Raw genomic sequence first — 24,119 nt, 5'->3', positions numbered from 1 at the left:
TCAATTATACTTTAATTTTTAAAATTTTAAAAAGGAATAGGCTGTGTACAGCCATTTGAAATGTATTTAAAAGACGCTTGAAAAATGTGAATACCTACAAATCACTGAGCTAGTGGATAAGTAACACCTACTCCTGAGCAGCCCCCAGACCTTAAAATTACTAGGCATGACACACCCATACTCTTCAGAGATGGCACAAATAAAATGGACATTTTAATGGACAAATTTTTAGATAGGACAGGCATCAGAGTCCTCGAGAAAAACACACGGGTCAGTAGGTGGCCCTAACAAGCCCTGAGGTCTGTGAGTCTGCGTGACCGCAGCAGAGCTTAAACAGAGAGGCAGGGAGTCCACGCCGAACAAGAGAAGCACCTACCAAAGCAAGACCACCTACCAAACAGCCTCACCGGAAGCTGCTTCTCTAGAGGACACGTCTGAGGTTCGAGCCGGGCAGCCTACCTGGTGACGGTGCTGACGGCGAAGTGCGACGGAGGCTGCGTCTCGTGCATGAGGAGCTTCAGGTAAACACTGCTTTGATCTCTCGCCACGGCCACCACTGGGTCAGCCTGGCCTTGGTCACATTTATAAAACAGCTTTGGGACGAGCCTAACATGAAGGCAAGGTTTATTTACCCTAGAACGAACACAGAGCCCGTCTGTGCCGCACCTGCCCCCCGTGTCAAGGCGGCTGAGCCTTGAACAGCGTCTCCCCAGGGGACAGTCAGGGCCGTTCCCACCACACCCCCGCTCGGAAGCAACGGGGTGCTGTGCCCTCTTTTTGTCTCTCACAGAATTAAGTATTTTTCTCTACACACAATTAGAAATGCTATGATTTACACCCCCGTGGGTGTTCCCGTTGCAGCTCAGCAGGTTAAAACCCCAACAGACTCTCCATGAGGATGGGGGTCCGGTCCCTGGCCTGGCTCAGTGGGTTAAGGATCCGGTGTTGCCGTGAGCTGGGGTGTGGGTCGCAGACGCCGCTCAGATCTGGCTGTGGCTGTGGCTGTGGCGAAGGCCGGCCGCCGAAGCTCCGGTTCCACCCCTAACCTGGGAACTGCCATATGCCGCAGATGCAGCCCTCAAAAGGACAAAAAAACAAACACCAAAAAACCACCCTTGAAGCAGGGACAACACCAGACCCTTAACCTGCCGAGCCACCTGGGAACTCCCAAGAAGGCTATTAGGGGGGAAAAAAAAATCAAAAAGCTTGCTTGGCTTCGTAACTCGCCCTCTAGGAATGAATTCTAAGAAAAAAAAAGTATGTACAACAATAGTCACTCATTATTTAAATCAATAAAAACTTAATGCCCAACCAAATAATACTTTTGTAAAAATGTATCGCAACTACATACTGAAAAAAATGGCCACTGAATGTTTTTAAAAACAATACCCAAAGCCTTTCTTGATCTCACATTGTAGGAGATACCACACACCCTTCAGCACAGAACGAGGACTACCCTCGACCCCAGGTGCCGCCCCAGACAACGATGCTGGTTAAAACCTCTTTTTCAGAAGAGCGTTTCTAACAGGAAGTGCTAACGTCATGTGGAAATTAGCAAAACTGCATGTACATTTGGTCCCGATTTTGAAAAAAGAAATGTGTACACAGTCTGCCGAGGAAAATGTTCAGAGGGATTCTCTGCCGGGAGCGAAGCAGAGAGAAGCTCTCCAGTCCCTTCGTGCTGGTCCCTCCATTTCAAAATCTGGGCACAGCAACGCATGACCGCTGTAACAGGAGGCCAGGACGTTGCTCTTTTTAATGATCGTTTTAGGCTATTGTGGTAAGGGAACATTTCTTTTCTGAGCGTTTAAGAGCAGCTGCAAGTGAGCGCAAAAGGTTTAAGAACACTGTCCCACAGCCTCCGGGTGTCCCCGCGCTTCCCACCCTCAGACGCTTCGTGCTTTCGCACGAGCGTGACCACGGAGACAACAGTACTTGGCAAATACCTCACTAATGAAGCTGCAGCAACATGTCGCACCCTGGGGTCCTCGTCCCCTAGCAGGTAGATGACAACATTATTGAGCACTCGTTCTTGCAGTCTTAAAAGCTTTGGAAAGAAGGAGAATAAAAACAGATATAATTGCTGGATTTAACGAATTTTAGGTCAACTGTTTTAGAAGGGCAGTGAGGAAGAACTCAAGATGGCCCGTCTTAAAGCCACACATACACCTGCACCTTCTGTCACACAAACTGCAAAATAAACCTGAGGCAGAACACACTGCGAGAGACCCTAGCCCACTAGGTAAGCGCGGCTCGGCCTCACGGGAGTGAACGGCTTACCCCTGTGTAGTGATGGGCCCCTCTGTGTAGGTTTTCTGCTTTTGCCTCCAAAAAGCTCACCAACCTACACAAAAGAACATATTTCACAATGAAATAACTGCATTATTCAACACACACCCACTGGTGGCCTGCGCGGCTGACGGGCGGAGCAATGGAGGCGGCCGGCTCCAGCGTGTCCACCCAAGGGCCTTGGGAGCTCAAGACACGGCACTCACTCAACGACAGAAAGACTGACATTTTCAAACGAGCAGAATTCACATTCCGCTTGTAACTCCGGAGGCGGTGCCCAGTAGACTATTTTTCTTCAAAATGAACATAAACACCTGTTATCCTAAAGGACCCCAAGGGCCCTGCAGAATTAGCTCAAACTCCTGTTAAAGATGGTGGACGGGCAGGCTGGGGAGAAGGGCTGAGACACAGGCCCTCCCCACAGACGGGCAGGCCACCCACCCACCGGCTCTGTGAGATGCTGGCCAAGGCAACGCTGCCTTCCCAGAAATGTTCTGAGGTTGGAAGGAAATCACCCACGCAGGGCACCTGGCCCAGCCTGGCACATAACAAGCACTCTACAGACAATGGCTTCAAAACACACAAATCTGGAGTTCCCGTCATGGTGCAGCGGAAACGAATCCAACTAGTATCCGTGAAGATGCCAGTTCAATCCCCGCCCTCACTCAGTGGGTTAAGGATCCAGCGTTGCCATGAGCTGTGGTGTAGGTTGCAGACACGGCTCAGGTCCCGCCTTGCTGTGGCTGTGGCTTAGGCCAGCAACTAACTATGGCTCCGATTCAGCCCCTAGCCTAGGAACCTCCATATGCCACAGGTGCAGTCCTAAATAGCAAGAACCAGGAGCTCCAGTCGTGGCGCAGCGGAAGCGAATCCAACTAGGAACCATGAGGTTGCAGGTTCGATCCCTGGCCTTGCTCAGTGGGGTAAGGATCCGGCGTTGCGGTGAGCTGTGGTGTAGGTCACAGACATGGATTGGATCCAACGTTGCTGTAGCTGAGGTGTAGGCTGGCAGCTACAGCTCCGATTAGACCCCCAGCCTGGGAACCTCCATATGTTGCGGGTGTGGCCCTAAAAAACAACAACAACAACAAAAAGCAAAAAGCAAACAAAAAACCCCCACAAATCTGGGGAGTTCCCACTGTGGCACAGTGGGTTAAGAAATGACTGTGGTGGTTGGGTTGCTGCACAGGTTCGATCCTGGGCCTGGTACAGTGGGTTAAAGAATCCGGTGTTGTTGAAGCTCCTGCATAGGTTTGCAGCTGAAGCGCAGATTTAATCCCTGGCCCAGGAATTTCCATATGCCACAGGTGTGGCCATTAAAAAAAAAATTTGAAAAATTACAAAAACACAAGCCTGGACAATAAAGGAAGATTTCCCTTCTAAAAGAAAGCATAGAGGAGTTCCCGTCGTGGCGCAGTGGTTAACGAATCCGACTAGGAACCATGAGGTTGCAGGTTCGATCCCTGATCTCGCTCAGTGGGTTAAGGATCCGGCATTGCTATGAGCTGTGGTGTAGGTTGCAGACGCGGCTCAGGTCCTGCCTTGCTGTGGCCCTGGTGTAGGCCTGAGGCTTCAGCTCCGATTCGACCCCTAGCCTGGGAACTTCCATATGCCGCTGGAGCGGCCCAAGAAATGGCAAAAAGCCAAAAATAAATAAATAAATAAAAGAAAGCATAGAAAGAAAACATCTGGAACCAAAAGTTACCCTAGAAAATGAAAAACTGCAAGCCATCAAAAGTTATTTTTTTAATTGCAACACAATAGAAACTGCTGATCCAATCTTAGTCTGGTCTTGGGTATATTCCTTTTAAACAAGCACCAGTGACATGCTACATTGTTTCAGAGGTCTGAGTTCTACTTAGAACAAAATGACTAAGACAACAGAAAAATCCAGGCCTTTGCCTGTACGTGAAAACTCCCAGGGCAGGGCCCGGTCCAGGAGAAGCGCAGGAGCCACGCAAAGCACCCAGGCCCCCCCCCTGGTCCCCTGACCACCTTACAGCAGAGGCCCAGCCCGACTAACTCACCTGAAGTCAATCTCTGCCACGGTCTCCAGGAGCTCGGTCCGCACCAGCCAGTAGGAGCTGCTCCTCAGGGTCAGCAGGTCGGTGATGAGCTGCAGCCCCCACTGGCTGTAGCTGCTGCCGCAGAGAGCCGCCACGCAGAGCTGGAGGACGGGGTGGCATCAGGGCCTCCGAGGCCTGGACGAGCCTCCCACCCACACCCACTCCGTCTTCTTTGGCACACAGGCGCTCCAGGGCCTGGGATCGAGCCTCCGCCACCACAGTGGCAAGGCCGGATCCTTAACCTGCTGAGCCCCCTAGGAGCTCTGCCTCCTCTTATAGGACTGTTCCCATCTCTCAGCAGCATTTAGAACATAAACTCGGTAAACTCGAGCTTAAAGGTAAAGTGTCCCCTTCCCTGCCTTTCCTGCCAGACACCAATCTCGCCAGCCTGCACCAGCAGCCCCGTAACATCTGAGCCCAGGCCCGGCAATGGGATGGCGCCCCGAGGCTGCACCCTCGACCTCAGCACTTGGGGGGCCCCTCGCACAGGCTGCTACGAGCCGCCCCTGGGCCGGAACTTGGTCGTGCTGCCAACACACTTCCTCTGATCCAGGAACGACAGGAAACCCTGGCCACACGTGGAACTAAGACGCAATTCTGGCCAGGCCATGAACTGCCCAAAAGGGACTTGTACCCTACCAATTCGACAACTGCAGGGCCAGGCCGTGACATTTCAAAAAGGGACTATACCCCATCAATTCGACAACTGCAGGGCTTCTGATTTGATTCTTCCTGGTTAACCTGGACTGTTGGTTTACGAACCAGCTGACACGTAAGGGCTTCACCTGCCTCCACATACAGGATGGGGCTGGCCCCTAAGAGGCACAAAGGTGATGAAATAACCACCCTAAGGCCACGTTAGTTAGCACCATGCATTCTGTGGGCCTGAGGGTGGTTGTTTTTTAACTCACCTAGTGTGCACGAGACACACTTCTAAACATACGCTACAGGAAAGGCATATTTCATATATCCTGAGATATAAACTTAAACTAAAGCCTCATAAACCTCAACTTTGCTGGCGACGTTTCCTAAGACTCGGTGGCGGACACACGGTTTATTGTTTAGAATATCTGGAAATATTCACTATTAAGCTCCAACTTTAAAGGCAACCCTGTCGAAAGTTCCAGCAGCAGATGCAATGATCTCCACAAAGGAGCGTGCTCACCCTCACGGCCGTGCACGCCAACTTGCACGTAACGGAAGACTCATCCTTCAACGTTTTTTGCAGCAGCGGAATGCAGTCCACCAGAGAAAAGGCATTTCCTGAGCAGAAGAGAAGCAACAAACGCCTTCGTGGGGCCCTGACCTCGCGAGCCAGGTTTAGAAGAGGCCACGCCCCACGCTCGGCTTGCCTGTCAGAGCCCGGACGGCGCCCATCCAGTCCCCCACGTGGAAGCGGGACCTGCTGAGGACGGAGGAGACCAGGGTCCCGCAGAGGATGGCTGTGGCGCCTCGGACCTGCGGGTCGCCGTGGTGGATGTAGCTCAGGATGTCCGACACGTACTGCTCATCTGCGGAGAGATTGCCCAGCGGCTCTGGTCCCCGCGCCGCCGCCGCCGCTGCCGCCGCTCTAACGCACGCACGTGAAGGCTTCGGGTCTCGGGAAGGGAAACCAAGGGGGAGGGCGACCCAAGTCCAGGAAGACTTGAACGCAAGGATCGCTGGTGGGGAGAAACGTCTGGGGCTTTCTTTTTTTTTTTTTTTTTTTTTTCATTACTCAAATGAATTTATCACGTCTGGGGCCTTCTATACCCGCTACTGCCCTGATACCACTTCAACACAACAGAGCTAGCTTCTGGATCATAATTTCAGGCTGTCGGTCAATCATCAAAATTCCAAGATTTCAATTCAAACAACGCTTAGATCAAACTGGTCCGCATCGACCTAATACAAACTCAAAAGCGCCAGGAAGACAGAGCAGGCCCGGGCTCTCGTGAGGACGGCCTTCTCCCACCACGTCCCCCAGGCGAGTGTCACAGGGTCGGGGCCCAGCACTCACGTCCCACAGTCTGAGTGTGAACATCTGGCCTGGCTGGTGTGACCCACAGCAGTTTCGATTACACACCGTCTGTGCTTCTGGTATCAATCTAATACATACGTAAACCAGCTCTTTTGGTCCCAGATTTCACTGCTTTGCTACACGTGTCTCAACGAAACCTCGCATCTACAGACGACCCAAGAACACTGCTCATGTGTTTTAGGAAGAGCTGTGACGCACTGCAAACGCCACAGATTAACTCAGAAAACTCGGTGCTCTGAAACCAAATCGGCCAAGATGGTCTGAACAGTTTTCACATCAGTGAAACGCGAGGACTAAGACCCAAACTCTGCACATACCCGGGTACTCCACGCTGTCCAGGGGCGCCTTATAAAGCTTGCTGAAGAAGGACTCGGGATGCAGGGCCACGGCGGCGCCCACACAGCTGAGCGCCAGCGCCTTCACACTGACCCTCACGTCCCGGTCTGGAACCAAGGCTGCAAAACAACCCACCTGGGCCACCTTAGCTTCAAGGCAGCACACACTCAGCTTCCGAGTAAACAAAACTAGACCCACAGAACCAGGGGCCCTCCCCACCCCCCGCCCCTCAGTCAGGGGACCCCCAAGGGCAACCCGATTCCACTCCCTCTGCTCTGTCCACGAGGCACCGAGCGGATCACCAAGCCACCCTCTGAACCCTGAAGTCACCTCCCTCCACTCTGCAGCAGCCTTCCTGTACGTACCGTTTCTTTTCCCCGTCAGCAAAAATGAAGCAGATAAAAGGCGGACACAGTGGACGAGAGGAGCAGAATCCTCGTCGGTGGACTGGCCTATGTCACCTTTGATGCGGCAAGGCTGGAACACAGATACTGACACTCGGCTGTCTCGTCCTCAGAGAGCGGCACTTCCCCTCCCTGGTTCATTCAACACCTGGTTCCAGAGCAGCAGCTCTGCCGGGGCGGGGGTCCAGAGGTGCCCATCTCTGCCCCCACACACCCGACCTCGGACCCCGGCGGAGCAGAGGGAGTCAGGACCCAGGGTCACACGGGCTGGGGATGAGCTTGGGGCGGGTGGCCTCCGGTAGGAGGACAGCTGTGAGCTGGCATCGGGGGTGGCACTAAGGCAGAAAAGAGAGCCAGGGAAAGCCCGGGGCAGAGAGGGGTGGCCCCAGGGGGCGAGGGCACCAGAAGGGACCACCCGGGTTGTGACAGTGACTGAGCATCCACGGCAGGACTGCACACAAAACACAATTTCTCATCCTCGAGGAATTTAAAATCAACTGGGAATACAGGACACTGACATGTAAAAAGGTAGGCAACACAGAGATAATTTTAAGTCAGTTCAATGGACAACTGAAACAACAACAACAAAAACCCAAATGACCTCCCAAAACCTGGGCAAAGAGCCTGAAAAGACGTTTTCCTCCAGAGAAGACGCACGGATGGCCCATTAAACACAAGAAAAGATGCTCAACATCACTCATCAGGGAAACGCAGGTCAAACCACAGTAATTCACCATCTACACCCGGCGTGATGGTTCCGCTCAGAAACACCAGGAAACACCACGCATCGGGAAAGACGTGGAGAAAAGGGGGCCCCGGCGCGCTGAGGTCGCCGAACGGTCCAGTCGCCGTGGAAAGCAGCGCGGCAGCTCCTCAAGAGATTTCCAAGAGCCCTAGCCTGCGACCCAGCGATTCCACTGGCGTACACGCACGACAACTGAAATCAGGGCCCTGAAGGAGCTATTTGTACCCCAACAGCCCAGAGGCGGAAGTAAGCCAAGTGCCATCAGGCGGCCACGGAGATGCAGACGGGAAGCTCACAGTCTCCAAGGGAAAGGACTCCGACTCCTGCCCTAACACGGAGGAGCCCAGGCGCATCGGGCTGAGGGAACTAAGCCAGGCGCAAAAGGACTAATATCGTACGCTTCCACCTGTACGAGTCCCCAGAGGGGTCCACTCCACGGCGCCCGAGAGGAGAACGGGAGGAAGAATGGGAGGTCAGTGTTTCAAGGGGACGGAGGTTCAGCTTGGGAAGATGAAACAGCTGCGGGCACGGGCAGTGGTGACAGCTACCCAACAGCGTGAGTGCACTGAATGCCCCTGAGCTGGGCACCTAGAGGGGGTTATGATGGTACTTGTCTGTCGTGACTATTTTAGCAGAATAAACAAACAAATCAATGCAGCGGAACAAAAGGAAGACCACGCAATGAGGGCTCCAAGAAGTGAGGCGAGGTTTGCCTGGAAAGGACCCCAGGGAGGCAGAATTCCAGGCAAGTCTCAAGAGGCAGAAAAGGAGGCAGACCTGGGAGGAGGGAAACAGCTCAGCCAAAGCTCAGGGACGGCAGAGCTGGGAGTGCAGAGGAGAGACAGTGGCCAGGGTGACGGCACACTCAGAGGGCTCGGAGTGCTGGACGTCTCGGGCCCCAGAGTCTCACCTTGTTTTCTGGCTCTCCTGCCTCAGCAGCTTCATCTCTCGAGACAAATTTATCTACACTGCTGTCGGAGGGCTGCCTGCTGTGGCCCAGGCTCTTCAACACATGTGATTGTTGAAGGGCTTCGAAAACAGAGAAACCGAGGTTAACAGACAAGACTCCGGTTAAAACACAAACACACATTTACACCAAGTCAACATCCAAGTATGGGATTTAGATCAGGAAAAGACTGATCACTTCTCAACCGATGGTTCCCTCCTTCGCAACGCACCTCCAGGGAAGGGAAACAAAGATCCCGGGAGGGTTGCTGGGTGCCAGGATACAGGAGGCCAGGGTGGGAAGCGAGGCCCCTGGGGGCAGCGCCTGAAGCCACGTACCGGTGGAGGAGCTTCTGAAAGCATCCGGGCCTCCGTGGGGAAGGAGCCCTGCGGCGTCCGCGTCCTCGGCCGCGTCCTGGGGCTGTCCCAACCGCAGCCCCGAGTACTGGCCGTCTGCACCGTCCAACACCTGAACAGTTCACGAGGGCGGTGAGAATTGTGAGTGTTCACCAGGGGGCAAGGCCTCCGGGAGGCCGAGACAAGGCCCGCAGGTAACAGAGACGGCACCTTACACACGAACGGGAGGGTCGCTGCCTCGGGCGCACACAGACGCATGCATGTAAATTCGCAAAGCCCACTGATCACACTTTACCACGTCATACAAAGCTTCATAACCCAAAACTCCAAAGAAATTCCAATCTGGGCATTTCTCTTTGTGATTACAAAAAGAAAAAAAAATCTTTGTGTTCACAAGCAAAGTTTACAGTAAGTCAAAACTGAGAAAAAACCTTTTAGACAAAAGCCTAACAATGTAGGTTATCTCCTAACCTACTAGGACAGAATCAACTACGTTTTGGGCACAGAATTTCATATATGTAGCCGTATACTTGGGTTACGAGTGCATACTGCAAAATTTTTGACATCCACTTGAAATTCCATGTAACTGATCTGAAAAACCAAGCGACAGACCCTTAATATGCTAGTAAATTACTACTGAAATAACTCTATCATATCATCCAAAAAAACCATGCCAAAGCCTCCCAATTTAATTAAAAACAATTGAGCTCATGATCAAAAACAATCAAGAAAGACATGATTTTCTCCATTCTCCAGGTTAGTTTAAAAAAACAAAACTACACAGGTTAAAACGAAAAGTTCCACCATGATAAAAACAAAACAAAACAAAACAGGAGTTCCCTAATGGCTCCGTGGGTTAGGGCCTGGTGCTACCACCGCTGAGGCTCAGGTCACTGCCGTGGTACGGGTTCCATCCCTGGCCTGCGACCCAGGCAGGCTGGAGAGCACTGTGTGTACCAGTTCCCTTAGCTTCCACCGTCGGGCTGTTGTCATCTTCACCTGCGGCCACGTAAAGCCAGGCAAGGAGGACCACCGCTACTCAGGGCAACACCGCCAGTTCGTGGCAGCAGCCCCAAGCCCAGCTCCTGGAGCGAGCCCGCACTGTCTCACAAGCAAGAGCCCTGTCCCTTCACTTGGCTGATTTTTCTCTGCGGCAGTCACTGCCAACTGACTACGTGTTTGTTGGCTTGCAAATGGACTCATGGCTTACTATCCGTCCCCCGACCCCTGCACCCAGGCACACTCACTCCAGAATAGACGCAGGAAAAAACGAGGTCCGTCGGCCAGACCTGCCACACCGCCTGCTTTTCGAGTGAAGTTTTACTGGCACAGAGTCGCGCTCAAGCATTTACACCTTGTCTGTGGCTGCTCTGCCCCACAACAGCAGCGATGAGGGTGCACACGGGCCAGAGGGCTCCCGAAGCCAGAGAGCTTCACTCTCTGCCCAGGGGGAAAGAGTCTGAGACCCTCCCCCACGACTTAGCTTCGTGCGCCGCGCCCTCTACTCCGTCCCCAGCATGTGGGGCAGTCCTGGGAACCTAACAGTGCTCAGCACCTTTGTTCAGCAGGCAGCTGATGACTAAATGCGGGACAGGGAAGCACCTCACAACTGAGAAGGAACGACATGGATCCGTGGGACACACCAAAGGGAAGAGGCTTGGCTCCCCGTGGGCCAGCAAGGCCAGCGAAGGGCCCGCTGCCCGCACTGCAGCACCTCGAGACAGGACACTGTCGTCACTCCCTAGTCCAACAAACCCGCCCAGGAATCACCTACTATTAAAGGCAAGGTGGGCGTTCCCGTCGTGGCTCAGCGGAAATGAACCCCACTAGTATCCACCAGGATTAAACTGGCGTTACTGTGGCTGGGGTGTAGCCTGGGAGCTGTAGCTCCAATTCGACCCCTAGCCTGGGGACTTGTAAATGCTGCACTTGTGGCTCTAAAAAGAAAAAAGAAAGAAAAAAAGGCAAGATGGAAGCAGATGCAGCAAGCAAACAGCAGAGACTTCCTTCACGCTGCCCTGCAGCCGAGCCCAGCCCCTGCCCCAGCCGTCCCCACTGCCTGCCTAGCGGTCACCCTTTCCTCACTTAAAATCATTCCCCCCCCCCCCCACTTAGCCATCCTCTCCTGCCCCAGGCCTTCGAGTTAAAAACCCCAAAGGCAAGCCCACTTCTCTACCCAAGTGAGTGGAGATCCACTCAGCCTGTAAGACCACATCTCACAACAGCGGGACAGCTGCCAGTATTTATCTCAAGTAAAAAAAAAACCACAACAAAAACAAAGCCATATTCTTTTTTTGGCTGCAGTATGCAGCCGCTTGATGTAGGATCTCAGTGCATAGACCAGGGATGGGACCCAGGCCACAAGGGCGAAAATACCAAATCCTAACCCCCAGAACACCAGGGAACTCCCAAGCAGATTCTTGATAAAATACATCCAATTGTACCAAAACAATTACTAGTACAAACTGCTAAAATAAAACTGGGCCATAAACCTCAGCCTATACCTGTACCAGACTTTCTGATGAGACGACCCTTGAGGTGTTTCCTGACCACTCACTAGAGACCAGAGGTACTGAAATCCATGCTCTAAAAGATGGGGTGTGTTGTAAAAGTTTTTGTAAGTGTTTCAGTTTCAGAAAGTGTTAAAATAATGCATATTAATGGTATTAATCACACCAAATTAGGACCAAAGATCTGGTTTTTTTGTTTGTTGGTTTTGGGCTTTTTTTTTGCTTTTTAGGGTTGCCCCCACGGCATATGGAGGTTCCCAGGCTAGAGGTCCAATTGGAGCTGTAGCTGCCGGCCTACGCCAGAGCCACAGCAACAGGGGATCCAAGCCGCATCTGCAACCTACACCACAGCTCACGGCAACACCAGATCCTTAACCCGCTGATCGAGGCCAGGGGTCGAACCTGCATCCCCACGGATGCAACGTCAGGAACTCCCAAAGCTCTGTTAACAATAGGCTCCTTAAGGATTTTCAAAATAATGACTTAACCTGTGCCCAACAAGGCATTAAAGTTAAAAGACACTCGATTTCAGGAGAGGCGGTGTCATCAACTAGTCTAACTGTGGACCCCCGCGTTCAACGCAGACGGCATCCGGCTGTTTCCCTCCGTGAAGGTCTCGGAGGGGCCCAACTCTGCCGCCAATCTGGGGCTGCCGAGGGGAGGGGTGGGGAAGGGGTGGAGCAGGAGGCTGGAGTCAGCAGGCGTAAGCCGCTCCACAGAGAACAGAGAAACAGCAAGGTCCTCCTGTGTAGCCAGGCAACTACAGTCAACACCCCGTGAGAAACCGTAATGGAAAAAAACAGCTTAAAAAAGACACACGTATAACTGAATCAGTGCTGCACAGCAGAAATTAACACAACTCTGTAAATAAACTATACCTCAATCTAAAAAAGCGTAAAAAACCAATCTGAGCTGGTGACCTCTGCACCGTTATTAGCGGGTCAGGTGGAGTGGGTAAGCAGGGGGGCCTCAGGAGAAGGCCTCGCCGCAGGAAACGGGCTGCCCCCTCTGACCACTTACAATTTCAGAGCTGTCAGAAGGGGTCACAGCCGAGTCAGGGCCCTCGGTGGTGGTCTGGGAGCTGTCGCTGACGGGTGAGGAGGCCTGGGTCCCATCGTTCAAGTCCATGGCAGGGTCTGACGGGACGGCACTCATCTGGCTGGAGCTGTGGCTCAAGATGTCCTCCTCGTCCCCATCGGTGGCAGCGCTGCTCAAGTCACAGCCGCTCAGATCCACCGAGTCCGGCTGCAGCGTGTGCTGAGACCGGGGCTGTTCTGTGATGATGTCGTGACCCACAGAGTCGGCAGCTGAGCTGGCAGAGCCAGGAGTGGAGACGCCGGAGGAGGGGGCCAGCTCACCACCCAGCTCACCCGTGACCGAGGCTGAGGACAAAGAAACCCTCGTTCCTCAAAGGGTCGGGAGAAGCATATGCAATAGGGAATCAAATGTTTGCAAATGTTTCCACTGTAATAACTGCTGGAATACAGTGCATCTATGAACTAGTAGATTTCAAAAGCAGGCCAGCAGTGCATCCTTCAGACATTTTCACTGTATTATTTACTTACCTTTTACTATATTACTGTCCCATCCTGATAAAATAAGGGTCCCAAGAAGCTATTTTTAAATTGCTGTGGATGCTCCCACTACAAAAACACGAGTGTGCTCAGGTCCTTAAGGCCTGGGCTTAGAGCAGCACACAGACTGTGGCGAGTCCCAGGCAGACTGGCCGGGGACATGGCTGGGCACTCACTCAGAAGTGCCCAGAGCTCCAAGCAGGTGGTGCTCCTGGAGGGGGGCTTCCCTTCTTCCTAGACCCCACCCAAGACCTCTAAGCCAGTTCATCTCTCCTGCAGCATCAAGTTTCCCGTTTTCCTCATGTCCTTAAGAAAGCACCACCCCTACCTAAAAACCTGCGGCAGGTTCTAAGCAGCGTCACTCCTGGAGGCCAGTGGGTCAGTGAGCACCTGAGCTTACAGTGTTGGGCATAGCTGTAAGTTCTTGTTTTACTTTTATAATTTAAAACACTGATTTTTATTTTGCAGAGTAAATCAATAAATAAGTATTCACTAGTAGATTTATACAGATTTCCCTCCGAAATATTTTAGCCTTATTTTCAGTTATCTAAAAAGACTCTTTTGAGTGGGGTTACACGACCTGAACCACTCTCATTGAATCCAATTATGAGTATCTTAGTCAATGTCATCTTGTGTAAGATGAATAAAACGTCTAATTAGATAACTATTTTAAAACAAATGGAGATTTCCTGCAAGTTAAATTATTCTAGGAAAATTCCTCACCCCCTCTTCCCACCTCCCAACCCCTGCAATTCACCCTACCCCCATGCCTTTCTCAAAAAGACACACTCCGGGAGTAGTGACCTAACTTCATCAACCTAACGGCCTAAACCAAGGAAGCAGCAAATACCTGATGCAAGAAAATGCGCACACACACACGTTTCAAAGGAAGCACTGTGAAAGCAGCCCTAGCCGGAGCCCCAGTTGCGCCCCTGAGGCCCCTGGGCAGAGGAGGAGAGGGAGGGGGAGGGGGAGGGCACCAGCCACTGAGGGCGGGGCGCTACCTGTGAGGGCGGGGCTGCTGCCCTCCGACCGCGAGGCAGGCTCATCCTCCAAGGCCGCTGCGTCTCCCAAGAGCACCTTCCCTAGGAGGTGATGCAGGGAGAGGTCTTTTCAGGCCGAAAAACAGAACTTTGAAGACCAAACAATGCATATTCTCAGGGGAAAATCATGACCAGATTTAACTCGTGCCCTTATCTGTCATTATACGCGGTTTTTATACACATACGTCTAGAGCACGGAACACAAAAACTGCAGAGATACATTTAGAGTATTATCAAATTCAATCCACCGAAACGGGAAGACAGTTAAAACAATGATTCTCAATCTGTACCGCAAAGTGTTTCAATAATTAACATGTCTTGATTTAGGCTACCCTTGAAGTTAAATAATTTATATTATTATTTAACCTTAAAGATGGTATGGCTAGAACCAATTCTATTAGCTCTTGGGAAAGTCATGCCATATTTCCAATGGCACAATGAACTTATACGGAAAACTTTAATACCTAAAAGTCACTTTTCTTTTACTATCTTTTCTTTTTATTTCTATTTTTCTGACTGTACCTACAGCATGCACAAGTTCCTTGGAGTTCCCCTCGTGGCTCAGTGGTTAATAAATCCGACTAGGAACCATGAGGTTGCAGATCTGATCCCTGGCCTCGCTCAGTAGGTTAAGAATCTGGCGGTGCCATGAGCTGTGGCATAGGTTGAAGACGCAACTCGGATCCCACGTTGCTGTGGCTGTGGTGTAGACCGGCAGCTATAGCTCCGATTAGACCCCTAGCCTGAGAACCTCCATATGCTGTGGGAAGAGGCCCTAGAAAAGACAAAAAAAGACAAAAAAAAAAGGGAAGTTCCAGGGCCAGGGATCAAACTCATGCAACAACAGTGACAACACAAGATCCTTAACCCACTGTGCCACACGGGAACTCCCTATCATCTTTTAATTTGCTAGATTTCTACAGGTGATAATCAGAACTCAAGCACTGATCTGAGAGGATGGAATAATACTTCATCTTCACAAAGTTCTAAATATACGTTTTACAGTTCATGGTTTCCAAACTGTATTAATAAGAAAAAGAAAGCAAAAGTCTTAACATGATTTAACTGAACTCACTAAATCATTATGGTTACATTACTTATAAATGTCATTAAATGACATTATCAAAATAACTATTGTTCCAATTTCTAATTTCACTGCTCTTCAAAGAACAGGTCAGAGATGTGTATTTAACTTCCGTAAGTCTATACCAATGTGATATTAAAGGCCACCCATGCAAAAAAAAAAAAAAAAAGAAAAAGAAACGGAAGTAAAGGAAACTCAAAATCTAGATGAAACTAGCATAGAAACTTGGCTTCCATACTAAATAACAGGATCCTTTATTACAGAACAAGCGATTTATTTGCTTGAGAAAGCAAATAAAATTCCTGTGAGTGCAGTGTTAACGCAAGCAGCCTCTACCCTTGCAAACAGGAGTTTGTAAGTCTGTTCCAAGGGGCTCTTCCTGAGAGGGGTCAAGGGCCAGGCTGCTGCCAGAGAAAGGTCCCAGGCCCCACCTCACCATCCCCCTGATCTTACATCCAACAACAACTCCTGCTTTTATCTCTACTATATGTCGGCAGATCTCACTTGAGAAAAAAAGAATTTTTGCAGCTACGACTGTTAGAACAGTTTGAAATCTCCAGCTCTAAATAAAAACAACAATAAAACGCTGGAAAAACAAAAAAGAGATTAAGGACAAATCCCACGTCCTAGCTCCCAGAAAACAAACAGAAAACATCTCAACCAGTGAATCAGTCATCTTCTCATCACGTCAGCAAGAGTGACTAAAGAAAGAGATAAGGTAAATACAGAGAAATCTAGTCCACATGCCTGAGAATCTCCTCCTGCCCCAAACACAGAAAGATCAGCTGTTCCTAGAAGCCTTCAGCGTCCAAGCAACCTCAGCGTTTTCAGCAAACTTCATTAAGTTCCCACATCATATCAGGATGGCCCAAGTACTGACATGAAGTTCCTCTAGGAAACGTCTACTTAGTCCAGCAAGGCTAGAATGGTATTCCTGTTAAGACGCCATTCAGCCCAACAAATCATATCAGGCATCAGGCTTCAACTCATGACCTAAAGAAAGATCAGTGTGTGGATACGTCTTTGAGGATTTCAAAACGGAAGGCAAGAGAATCCCCTCCCTGCGGAAATCGCGGCTGGCAAAGAAAATAACTGGTGTTGGAAGCGATGTGCTCCTCAACCGGCAGCCGGGGCGGAGACACTGTAACAAAAGTAAATTAATGGGGGGAGGAGCGAAAACACAAGACTCTCCAAAGCCAAATGCGGCTAAAAAATGACACCCAGCCCCAAATTAACCAAACGTTACTCCTGACTAACACTAAACAAAGTGCATTGGGAAGATAAGCGGCCTTTATAAAACATAGCATGTTCCCTTAAGCAGGGGTAGGCGAGCTACTCCCTGCACACGCTTCAGCCAACAAAGCTGCCCTGGAAGGAAGCTGCATCTATTAGCTTGGTATTGTCCTGGCTGCTTCTGGCCACAGGGCAGAGCTGCATCGCTGCAAGCAGCCGCAAGGCCCACAGGCGGGTGTACCACCTGACCTTTTACAGAAAGAGTTTGCTGAGCCTGACCAAAAGCATTAGAAACTTACAATAAACCAATTCTGGTACCTAAGTGACTTTTAAAAGCCACCCTACAGGACTCTTCAGGCCTGGTTATCCGCAACACATTGATACATTTAATCACTCTGATTAGAAGAGATACAGACAGAGCCAACTGCATCACAGAAACATGGAAAAAGCAGTAGGATTCAACACGAGAATGATTTCTGAAATAATCACCTTTTTGTTTTCTTGAAAGGACAGGGCTGCATGAAGAACCCCCTCCAGCTGTAAATCACAGAAAGGAACAGATGCAAGTAAGGAAACAAGCTGCTAAAATCAGGAAGGAATCAGAAAATCGTCAAGCTTGACTCAACTTTAAAATCAGAAAATATATGAACATGAAAACTGCATGTTACGATTTTAATTTCAACATGAAAATTATATTAACCCTCAAATACACAGTCCTAAAGAGATGACCTAAAATGTCAAATGAGCTCAAGGGGCATTTAAAAAGCCAAATAAAAACATTAGAAATCTCTGGTTATTTGGTGAATCATCAGATATAAATTTCATCAGAAACAATCATTAGAAATTAGTATTTCCAGCAATTACTTGTAAGGCATGCACTCCACAGAGAAAAGGCCTCTTCAGTACAAAGGACAGTGGACAGGCCAAGGAACATTTTTTTTCTTTTTTTTAAAGTTATAATAGCAATACCTCTAAGTTATTTCAAATCAAGGATCAAGCTAGTACATTCTAACTGCATTAAACTCTCAAATGCACACTGCAATTATTAGTAGCATTCTTATTCCAAGAGGCGGAAACAGAGCCTCGGGGGCCAAGGGACTCTCCGCCCTGAGGTCAGCGGAGTGAGAACTGGCTCAGTCACTGCGACAAGAACAGCAGGCCCAGGCCTTCCTCGTGCTAGCTCTGACTCTTTCAAGTTCATGGCGTATTCCCTAGCGCCCCCACCCACGTAGGCTTTCTTCTTAAAATTACACAGACGCAAGCCTCTTTTTAGCTTTCAGAAAGAAAATTAATATTAAAATTAATTTTAATTTTGCAAATTGCAGAAATATTCACTGCTGAATGATCTTTTAACAGCATGTGCGACTGCTCACCTAGTGCCTGTGAAGATTTCAGTGGCTCTCAGTTCTTCAGCCGCAGTAGAGGGATTTATTACCGTAGTTTTGAAGTGTGATACAGTGTTACACTTTCTCACCTAGACTGCTGGCCCAGGGACCCAGGGGCACTCCTGCACGATGGCAGTCTGCCGGCACGCACGGCTCCGGGCGGGAACCCTCCCATGTGTCAGGTTGCCCGTCACCACAGTGACACAACGGTCACTGTCACATTCTGGGCAGACTATTGTTCCCACCGTGCAGCACAGCACTTGGTCTTGCCTCCCAATGCATCTCGCGCCTTTGAGGCTTTAGGAGTTCAAAAATCCCCCACTGGAAAAACTACATGCAGGGTCCTCGCAGCTCCCCATTACCTGAACAAGCTCTCTGAAGCCCACTGACCACATTAAGGGTGTACAGACTCGTCTCCTTCACCTTAAACTAAAACAACTTAACTGTCGTTTTTTTAAAACAACCATTAACATATCCCCACCCCATGCCCCCACCCCCGTGGCATTTGAAAAAAAAAAAAAAAACATAATCTATGCATGGTTCAGGCAAACATTTACACTGAAACGCAGCAGCAGTGAAGTCTGCTGCCAGCTCCCCCGAGTGTGCCGCTGCAGAGGGCAAAGGCCCTGCTGCACCCACGTGGCACTGAACGGACAGGACACCGCAGGGCGGTGCGGAGGCGGCAAAGGTTCCAGAAGCCTCCTTGGGGCCGCACCTGGTCCTAGAGGCTGCGTTGCTGGGACCCGCCTATTCCAACTCCCTAGCAGCACCTCGCTGTCAGGCGGGTGCGGTCTGCGCAGCGCCCTGAGCGGGATTGGGGCCCAAAGCCCAAGAGCACAGGGAAGAAGAGCAGAGACGGGCAGGGGAGGGGCCGTGGAGCACCAACAGAGGGGTTTTCCAGAATCAGGCAGGACAGCAACAAAGGACCCAGGGGCAGGAAAGGATTCTAGAATTCCAGGAGGACTTAAAGGTCCCAAACCTGGCCAAGGGACACAGGTCCTGGAGCCACTTTCCCTGACGTTTCGATTTCACCACAGACGAAACGCCACGTGGAGGCGGCAGAGTCAGAGTCAGGAAACCGGCCTCATGGCACCACTCACCCCGCACCCAGGCTCCTGTTGGCAGGATGAGGCTGACTCCTGCGTCGGGTCTTGTGAGGGACAGAGATGTAACTTGCTCAGCACAGGGCTGCCTCGTGTTCAGGAGAGGGACATGTTTCTGCAGTGGATGCTGAGAGCCGGCCTTCTGACGACTTACCTATGAGCTCCACGATGCTCCCGCTGCGACTTCGGCACCCGGGCTCGTCGTTGTTGGCGGTGAGCTGCGCGATGCCGCCCGGCGTGGTCAGCGCCTGCAGGAGCTCCGGGGGAGGCGTCCTGAGCAGCTGCTGCAGGAGTTCCAAGGCCCCCGTCACAACGTTGTGGTCTTGGTGCTGAGTGTAATGCAAGGTCAACTCGTAAACCTAGACACAGAAACACCAGCCTTGCCGCCATGGTATCGGAAACGTACCCTGGGCTTCAGAGCTTTTGTCCGCGTTGGATCTTAGGTGGGAAAATGTTCTGTTTGCCTTAATTTCTCCCCTAAAAGTTTCTCGACCACACCTACCAGTGGGATCATTAGCTTCCACGCTGCTTTCTAAAGTCTCATGGTTTTCTTCACTGTTACATTAATGCCTTAAAAATAAATAGAACACTTCCACAAAGGCAGAGGCACGCTAAAAAAGAGCTCCATCTCCTTAAACTGGTGGCTAGTAAGGAATAAAGCCCAAAGACACTGAGAGCACAGCTAGGCAGATACACACTTAACAAGCAAGAAGCACTATCCTGAGTGCCACTGAGAAAGGGTTCCAAAGCTTTTAAGGGCATTTCATCAAACTTTATTCGTGCTTTTACCACTATATCACATTACATGAACATAATGAATTTATCCCTTTTCCCTTTAATTAGAGGTGCCAGATAAAATACAACGAGTGCCCAGGAGTGCCAGTCGTGGTGCAGCGGAAATGAATCCGACTAGGAACCATGAGGTTTCCGGTTCGATCCCTGGCCTCGCTCAGTGGGCTAAAGATCTGGCGTTGCCGTGAGCTGTGGTGTAAGTGGCAGACACGGCTCAGATCTGGCGTGGCTGTGGCGTAGGCTGGCAACTGTAGCTCTGTTTGGACCCCCAGCCTGGGAACCTCCACATGCCACAGGCGTGGCCCTAAAAAGCAAAAAGTTAAAAATAATGTAAAATACAGAGTGCCCAGTTAAGTCTGAATCTCAGATAAACAAATAATTCTGTAGCATGACTGTGTCCCATGAAATTTCAGGCATACATACACAAGATTATTGATAATTTATTTGAAATTTAAATAACTGGCATGCTCTTTTTTTTTTTTTTTTGTCTTTTAGGGCCGCACCCGCAGCATATGGAGGTTCCCAGGCTAGGGGTCTAATCAGAGCTGTAGCCGCCGGCCTCCACCACAGCCGCAGCAACGCGGGATCTGATCCGCGTCTTTGACCTGCATCACAGCTCACGGCAACACCAGATCCTTAGCCCACTGAGCAAGGCCAGGGATCGAACCTTGGATTTCAAGGCTTCTTTTTTTTTGTACCTATTTCTCTTTTTGCTGAAGTATACTGTCAAATAATTTTTCAAAAAGCGTACATTAAACAAGTATATACATGAAAAGCAAAATGAATTCTTGATATCTAAAAGCATCTATATTTGACTGCACTTGCATAATAGTTTAGCCAGGCCCAGGATTATATTAAGTTCTATTTAAATACAGCTAGCCAAACTCCGTTAGCTGAGCTGAACTTCTTAATCAAATTCACTTAATTCACATTGGCCATTAGTCAAAAGAAAACAGATTAGGTATGTTTTAGAGACAACCTCACCTAGCTTGCTAATCGACAAGGCACCACACGATTTAGCCACGATGGAGAAACCTGACTATTAGGACAATGGGTAGTAAACAAGCAGCACATCCCCCAGCCCTTCGGCCTGTGCTCCCCGACCACTGCTCTCCTGGTGGAACAGTCTGCCACCTCCCTCCGGCCTCTCTGGTCGTCCCCCAGCTCCCTCCCGACCTCACAGGGCCTGGGCTCGTCCCAACTGGCACCCCGGCTCTCCCTCACGCCATGAGCGTGGCAAAGGCTGCCGTTTCTGCCTGTAGAAACTCTCCTCCCAACCTCCTGGGCCTGGCCAACGCCCCCACCCCAAAGCTGGTAATGGCCTGTCCAGCACGCACCCCACCACATACTCCCTACAGCGCCCACCCCCACTCGCCAGGCTACTTAGTGACCGCCCGCTTGCTTCTCCCACCAGCCCAACTGTCTCCAAAGTTTTGACTAAGGAGCCTTTCTTTAAAAAAGCATTGAAGCTGCAGCTCCGACTCAACCCCGAGCCCAGGAACTTCTGTACACCGTGGGTACAGCCATAAAAAGAAACAAAAAAAGATAGACCAAAACAAAAAAACGAGGTAAGGATGAAATTTTTTTGTCTTTTTAGGGCCGCACCTGTGCCATATGGAGGTTCCCAGGCTAGGGGTCGAATCGGAGCTATATATAGCTGCCGGCCTACACCACAGCCACAGCAACTCGGGATCCGAGCCACATCTGAGACCTGCACCACAGCTCACGGCAATGCCGTATCCCCAACCCTCTGAGCGAGGCCAGGGATCGAACCTGCATCCTCATGGTTCCTAGTTGGATTTGCTTCTGCTGCGCCAAGACGGGAACTCCTAAACTACTTTTTTAAGTGTATTTGTTACTGCTATAAGACTTTCTTACTAAATTTGGTAATGATTTTTTTTGTGAGGGCAATATAATTACTGTCCTGTCTCCTGAGCCTGCCGCTGCTTGTGTTCAAGGGCAGCTGGGTGCCCTGGAACTCGACATCCCCCAGAGCCCACTCCTGCCACGTCACTTAGCACCAGCCAGCATCCACTGGCTGACCGTGTGCCAGGAAGGAGTCTGAGCGCCTTACAGATATCACCTAACTCAATGCTTAGCACGGTCTTCAATTCATGATTTCTAGGCAAGAATCACCTTAAGCCACTTACAACATTATATCCTACAAAATTTAGGTAAAGTACACAACTCATAAATCCAGTTAACCTAACTACCTACCTATAAACTACCGGAAGCAGACAAGTGCATCAAGGCATGTCCCCCAGACCCCAGGCCCTGTGCCCGACCCCTGGCTGCGTCATGAGACCATCTGATTCACAGAAAAGGTGAGGCTTTGCCCACGCCCAGTCCATTCAATATGGGATAACCCCTAAAAGACCCACGTATTGAAAACGCAGCGGCCCTAGTACAAGGTTAAGGCAACAAGCTGGGGGAGCAGGGTGAAAGGGCGGACGACCACGGCCCGGCACGTGAGAGTGGAACTGCTGCAGGGCTCGCCAGCACGGGACGGGGATGGCGCTACACAAGCCTCCACACCTGGGGGACCACGTCCCTCCTCCTGGGTGCAGAGACCCATGAGCCCAACCCCAGGGTCCCGGGGGCAGGAACCACACTCGAAGTGCTCAGCGCCCAGCACACAGTGCGTGCTCCATACCCACGCAACAGGTGAACACATCCTCTGAGCCTGGCTTCTGTGAGGGGTTTCTGGCCGCACCGGTGGCATGCAGAAGCTATGGGACCAGGACCAATCCTGTGCCACAGTAGTAACCAGTCCCACAGGAGTGACAATGCTAGACCCTTAACCCACTGAGCCACCAGGGAACTCCTCTGAGTCTGGTTTTATTTCTTTTTTTTTTTGTCTTTTTGCTATTTCTTTGGGCCGCTCCCACGGCTAGGGGTTCCCAGGCTAGGGGTTGAATCGGAGCTGTAGCCACAGGCCTACGCCAGAGCCACAGCAACACGGGATCCAAGCCGCGTCTGCAACCTACACCACAGCTCACAGCAACGCCGGGTCCTTAACCCACTGAGCAAGGGCAGGGACCGAACCCGCAACCTCATGGTTCCTAGTCGGATTCGTTAACCACTGCGCCACGACGGGAACTCCCTGAGTCTGGTTTTAGAAACAGGATGAGAGCGTTCTCTGTGCCAGACAGGGGTCTGGGGGGTTTACATAAAGCTCTCGGGACCTATCTAAGAGATACCCTCACCTCACTCTGATGTCACTACCAGACAAAGGTCACAAGGCTAGGGGTCATGGCCAAGGGTCTGAACCAGGGGTCCAGCTCCAGAGTCCATGCTCTTCCCCTTTGGTTCTGCTGCTTCTCTTCAAATGACCCGTGTTTCTGAGAGCTGGGTGTCTACGCACAGGCACTGGAGTGGGCTGGGGGGCGCCTACCTGGACAAGCTGTTCCGTTGAGGGAGAGACCTCCATTTCCTTCCGGGTCACCCCGAAGCTGCCTTTCAGGCTCGTGTCCTTGACCTGCTGCTGCAGCAGGGGCACCAGATACCTCAGGGTGAGCAGCACCCCGAGAATCAGGAGGGTGCCGTGTTCCTCCTCCACAGGCACGAGCAGACCTAGGAAGGCGGGGACAAGACTGTCACATGGGGTCCGCTGCTGGGAGAGCGTGGCTGCCCGTGGAAAGAGCCGCACAGCAGAACCCTGTCACAAGGCCGGGAGGAGGGGCAGAGACAGCACACGATACCCAGGGTACCTCACCGCGCCGCCGGGCCAGGGGTCAGGGCTAAACCCTCCCTGGCGAGCCGCGGGGCAGCGAGCTCCCCTGCCTCTTCTGTGCCAGCACTCGCCGCCCCGAGCCAAGGGAAACCGTGCCGCGAGCCTGCACCGCCCTCACGGGACTGAGGCTCCGCGTCAGGCCGTTGCAGAGGCTGGGCGGTGTGCTGCACGGAGGGCCAGCCCGGGGAGGCTCAGGATCACGGCCCCGGGCCTGCCCACGGCCCCGCCAGCTGCCCGAGGGCCCGGCTGCCGCGCCCAGGCCTCCCCCAGACCCCGCTCACACCCACCGGCAGCGGGGGTGCGGGGAGGACGGCGAGCAGGCGGCACCCACCTAAGAGCACGCTGAGCAGCCAGCTGTAGAAGTAGCGCGTCCGCCGGGAGTGCTGGCACACGCTCACCGCCGCGCCCGCCGCCGTGCGCCGGACCGTGGGGGAGCCGGACTTCAGGTTCGCTATGAAGGCCTTCAACAGAACCTGCAGAGGCACAACCCAGCAGAGGGA

General features: G+C 51.4%; 1 protein-coding gene across 3 annotated transcripts in view; it reads right to left on the bottom strand.

The window, feature by feature from the left end:
- Positions 1 to 24,119, bottom strand: part of HTT (huntingtin) — a 117,831-nt gene that overhangs the window by 65,642 nt on the left and 28,070 nt on the right. For 2 of the 3 annotated variants that reach the window (XR_007137427.1, XM_047798267.1), the window contains exons 7-22: positions 23,951 to 24,092; positions 23,281 to 23,459; positions 19,249 to 19,453; positions 17,096 to 17,143; positions 14,251 to 14,331; positions 12,693 to 13,054; positions 9,145 to 9,274; positions 8,771 to 8,889; positions 7,077 to 7,188; positions 6,693 to 6,830; positions 5,708 to 5,866; positions 5,521 to 5,618; positions 4,317 to 4,456; positions 2,281 to 2,344; positions 1,947 to 2,047; positions 460 to 606 (exon numbers count right to left, since the gene is read on the bottom strand). Coding sequence is in view for 2 of the 3 variants with exons in the window: in XM_047798267.1 (XP_047654223.1) it covers positions 460 to 606; positions 1,947 to 2,047; positions 2,281 to 2,344; positions 4,317 to 4,456; positions 5,521 to 5,618; positions 5,708 to 5,866; positions 6,693 to 6,830; positions 7,077 to 7,188; positions 8,771 to 8,889; positions 9,145 to 9,274; positions 12,693 to 13,054; positions 14,251 to 14,331; positions 17,096 to 17,143; positions 19,249 to 19,453; positions 23,281 to 23,459; positions 23,951 to 24,092 (2,225 nt within the window). In the remaining variant the exon portion in view is untranslated. The remainder of the gene's footprint in view (positions 1 to 459; positions 607 to 1,946; positions 2,048 to 2,280; positions 2,345 to 4,316; positions 4,457 to 5,520; positions 5,619 to 5,707; positions 5,867 to 6,692; positions 6,831 to 7,076; positions 7,189 to 8,770; positions 8,890 to 9,144; positions 9,275 to 12,692; positions 13,055 to 14,250; positions 14,332 to 17,095; positions 17,144 to 19,248; positions 19,454 to 23,280; positions 23,460 to 23,950; positions 24,093 to 24,119) is intronic. The other variant, XM_047798268.1, reaches the window with a different exon arrangement.

The sequence above is a fragment of the Phacochoerus africanus genome, chromosome 10 (genome assembly GCF_016906955.1).
Source record: "Phacochoerus africanus isolate WHEZ1 chromosome 10, ROS_Pafr_v1, whole genome shotgun sequence".
NCBI lineage: Eukaryota > Metazoa > Chordata > Mammalia > Artiodactyla > Suidae > Phacochoerus > Phacochoerus africanus.
Note: the sequence above shows the minus strand (reverse complement) of the source record. Positions and strands in the feature narration are given on the sequence as shown.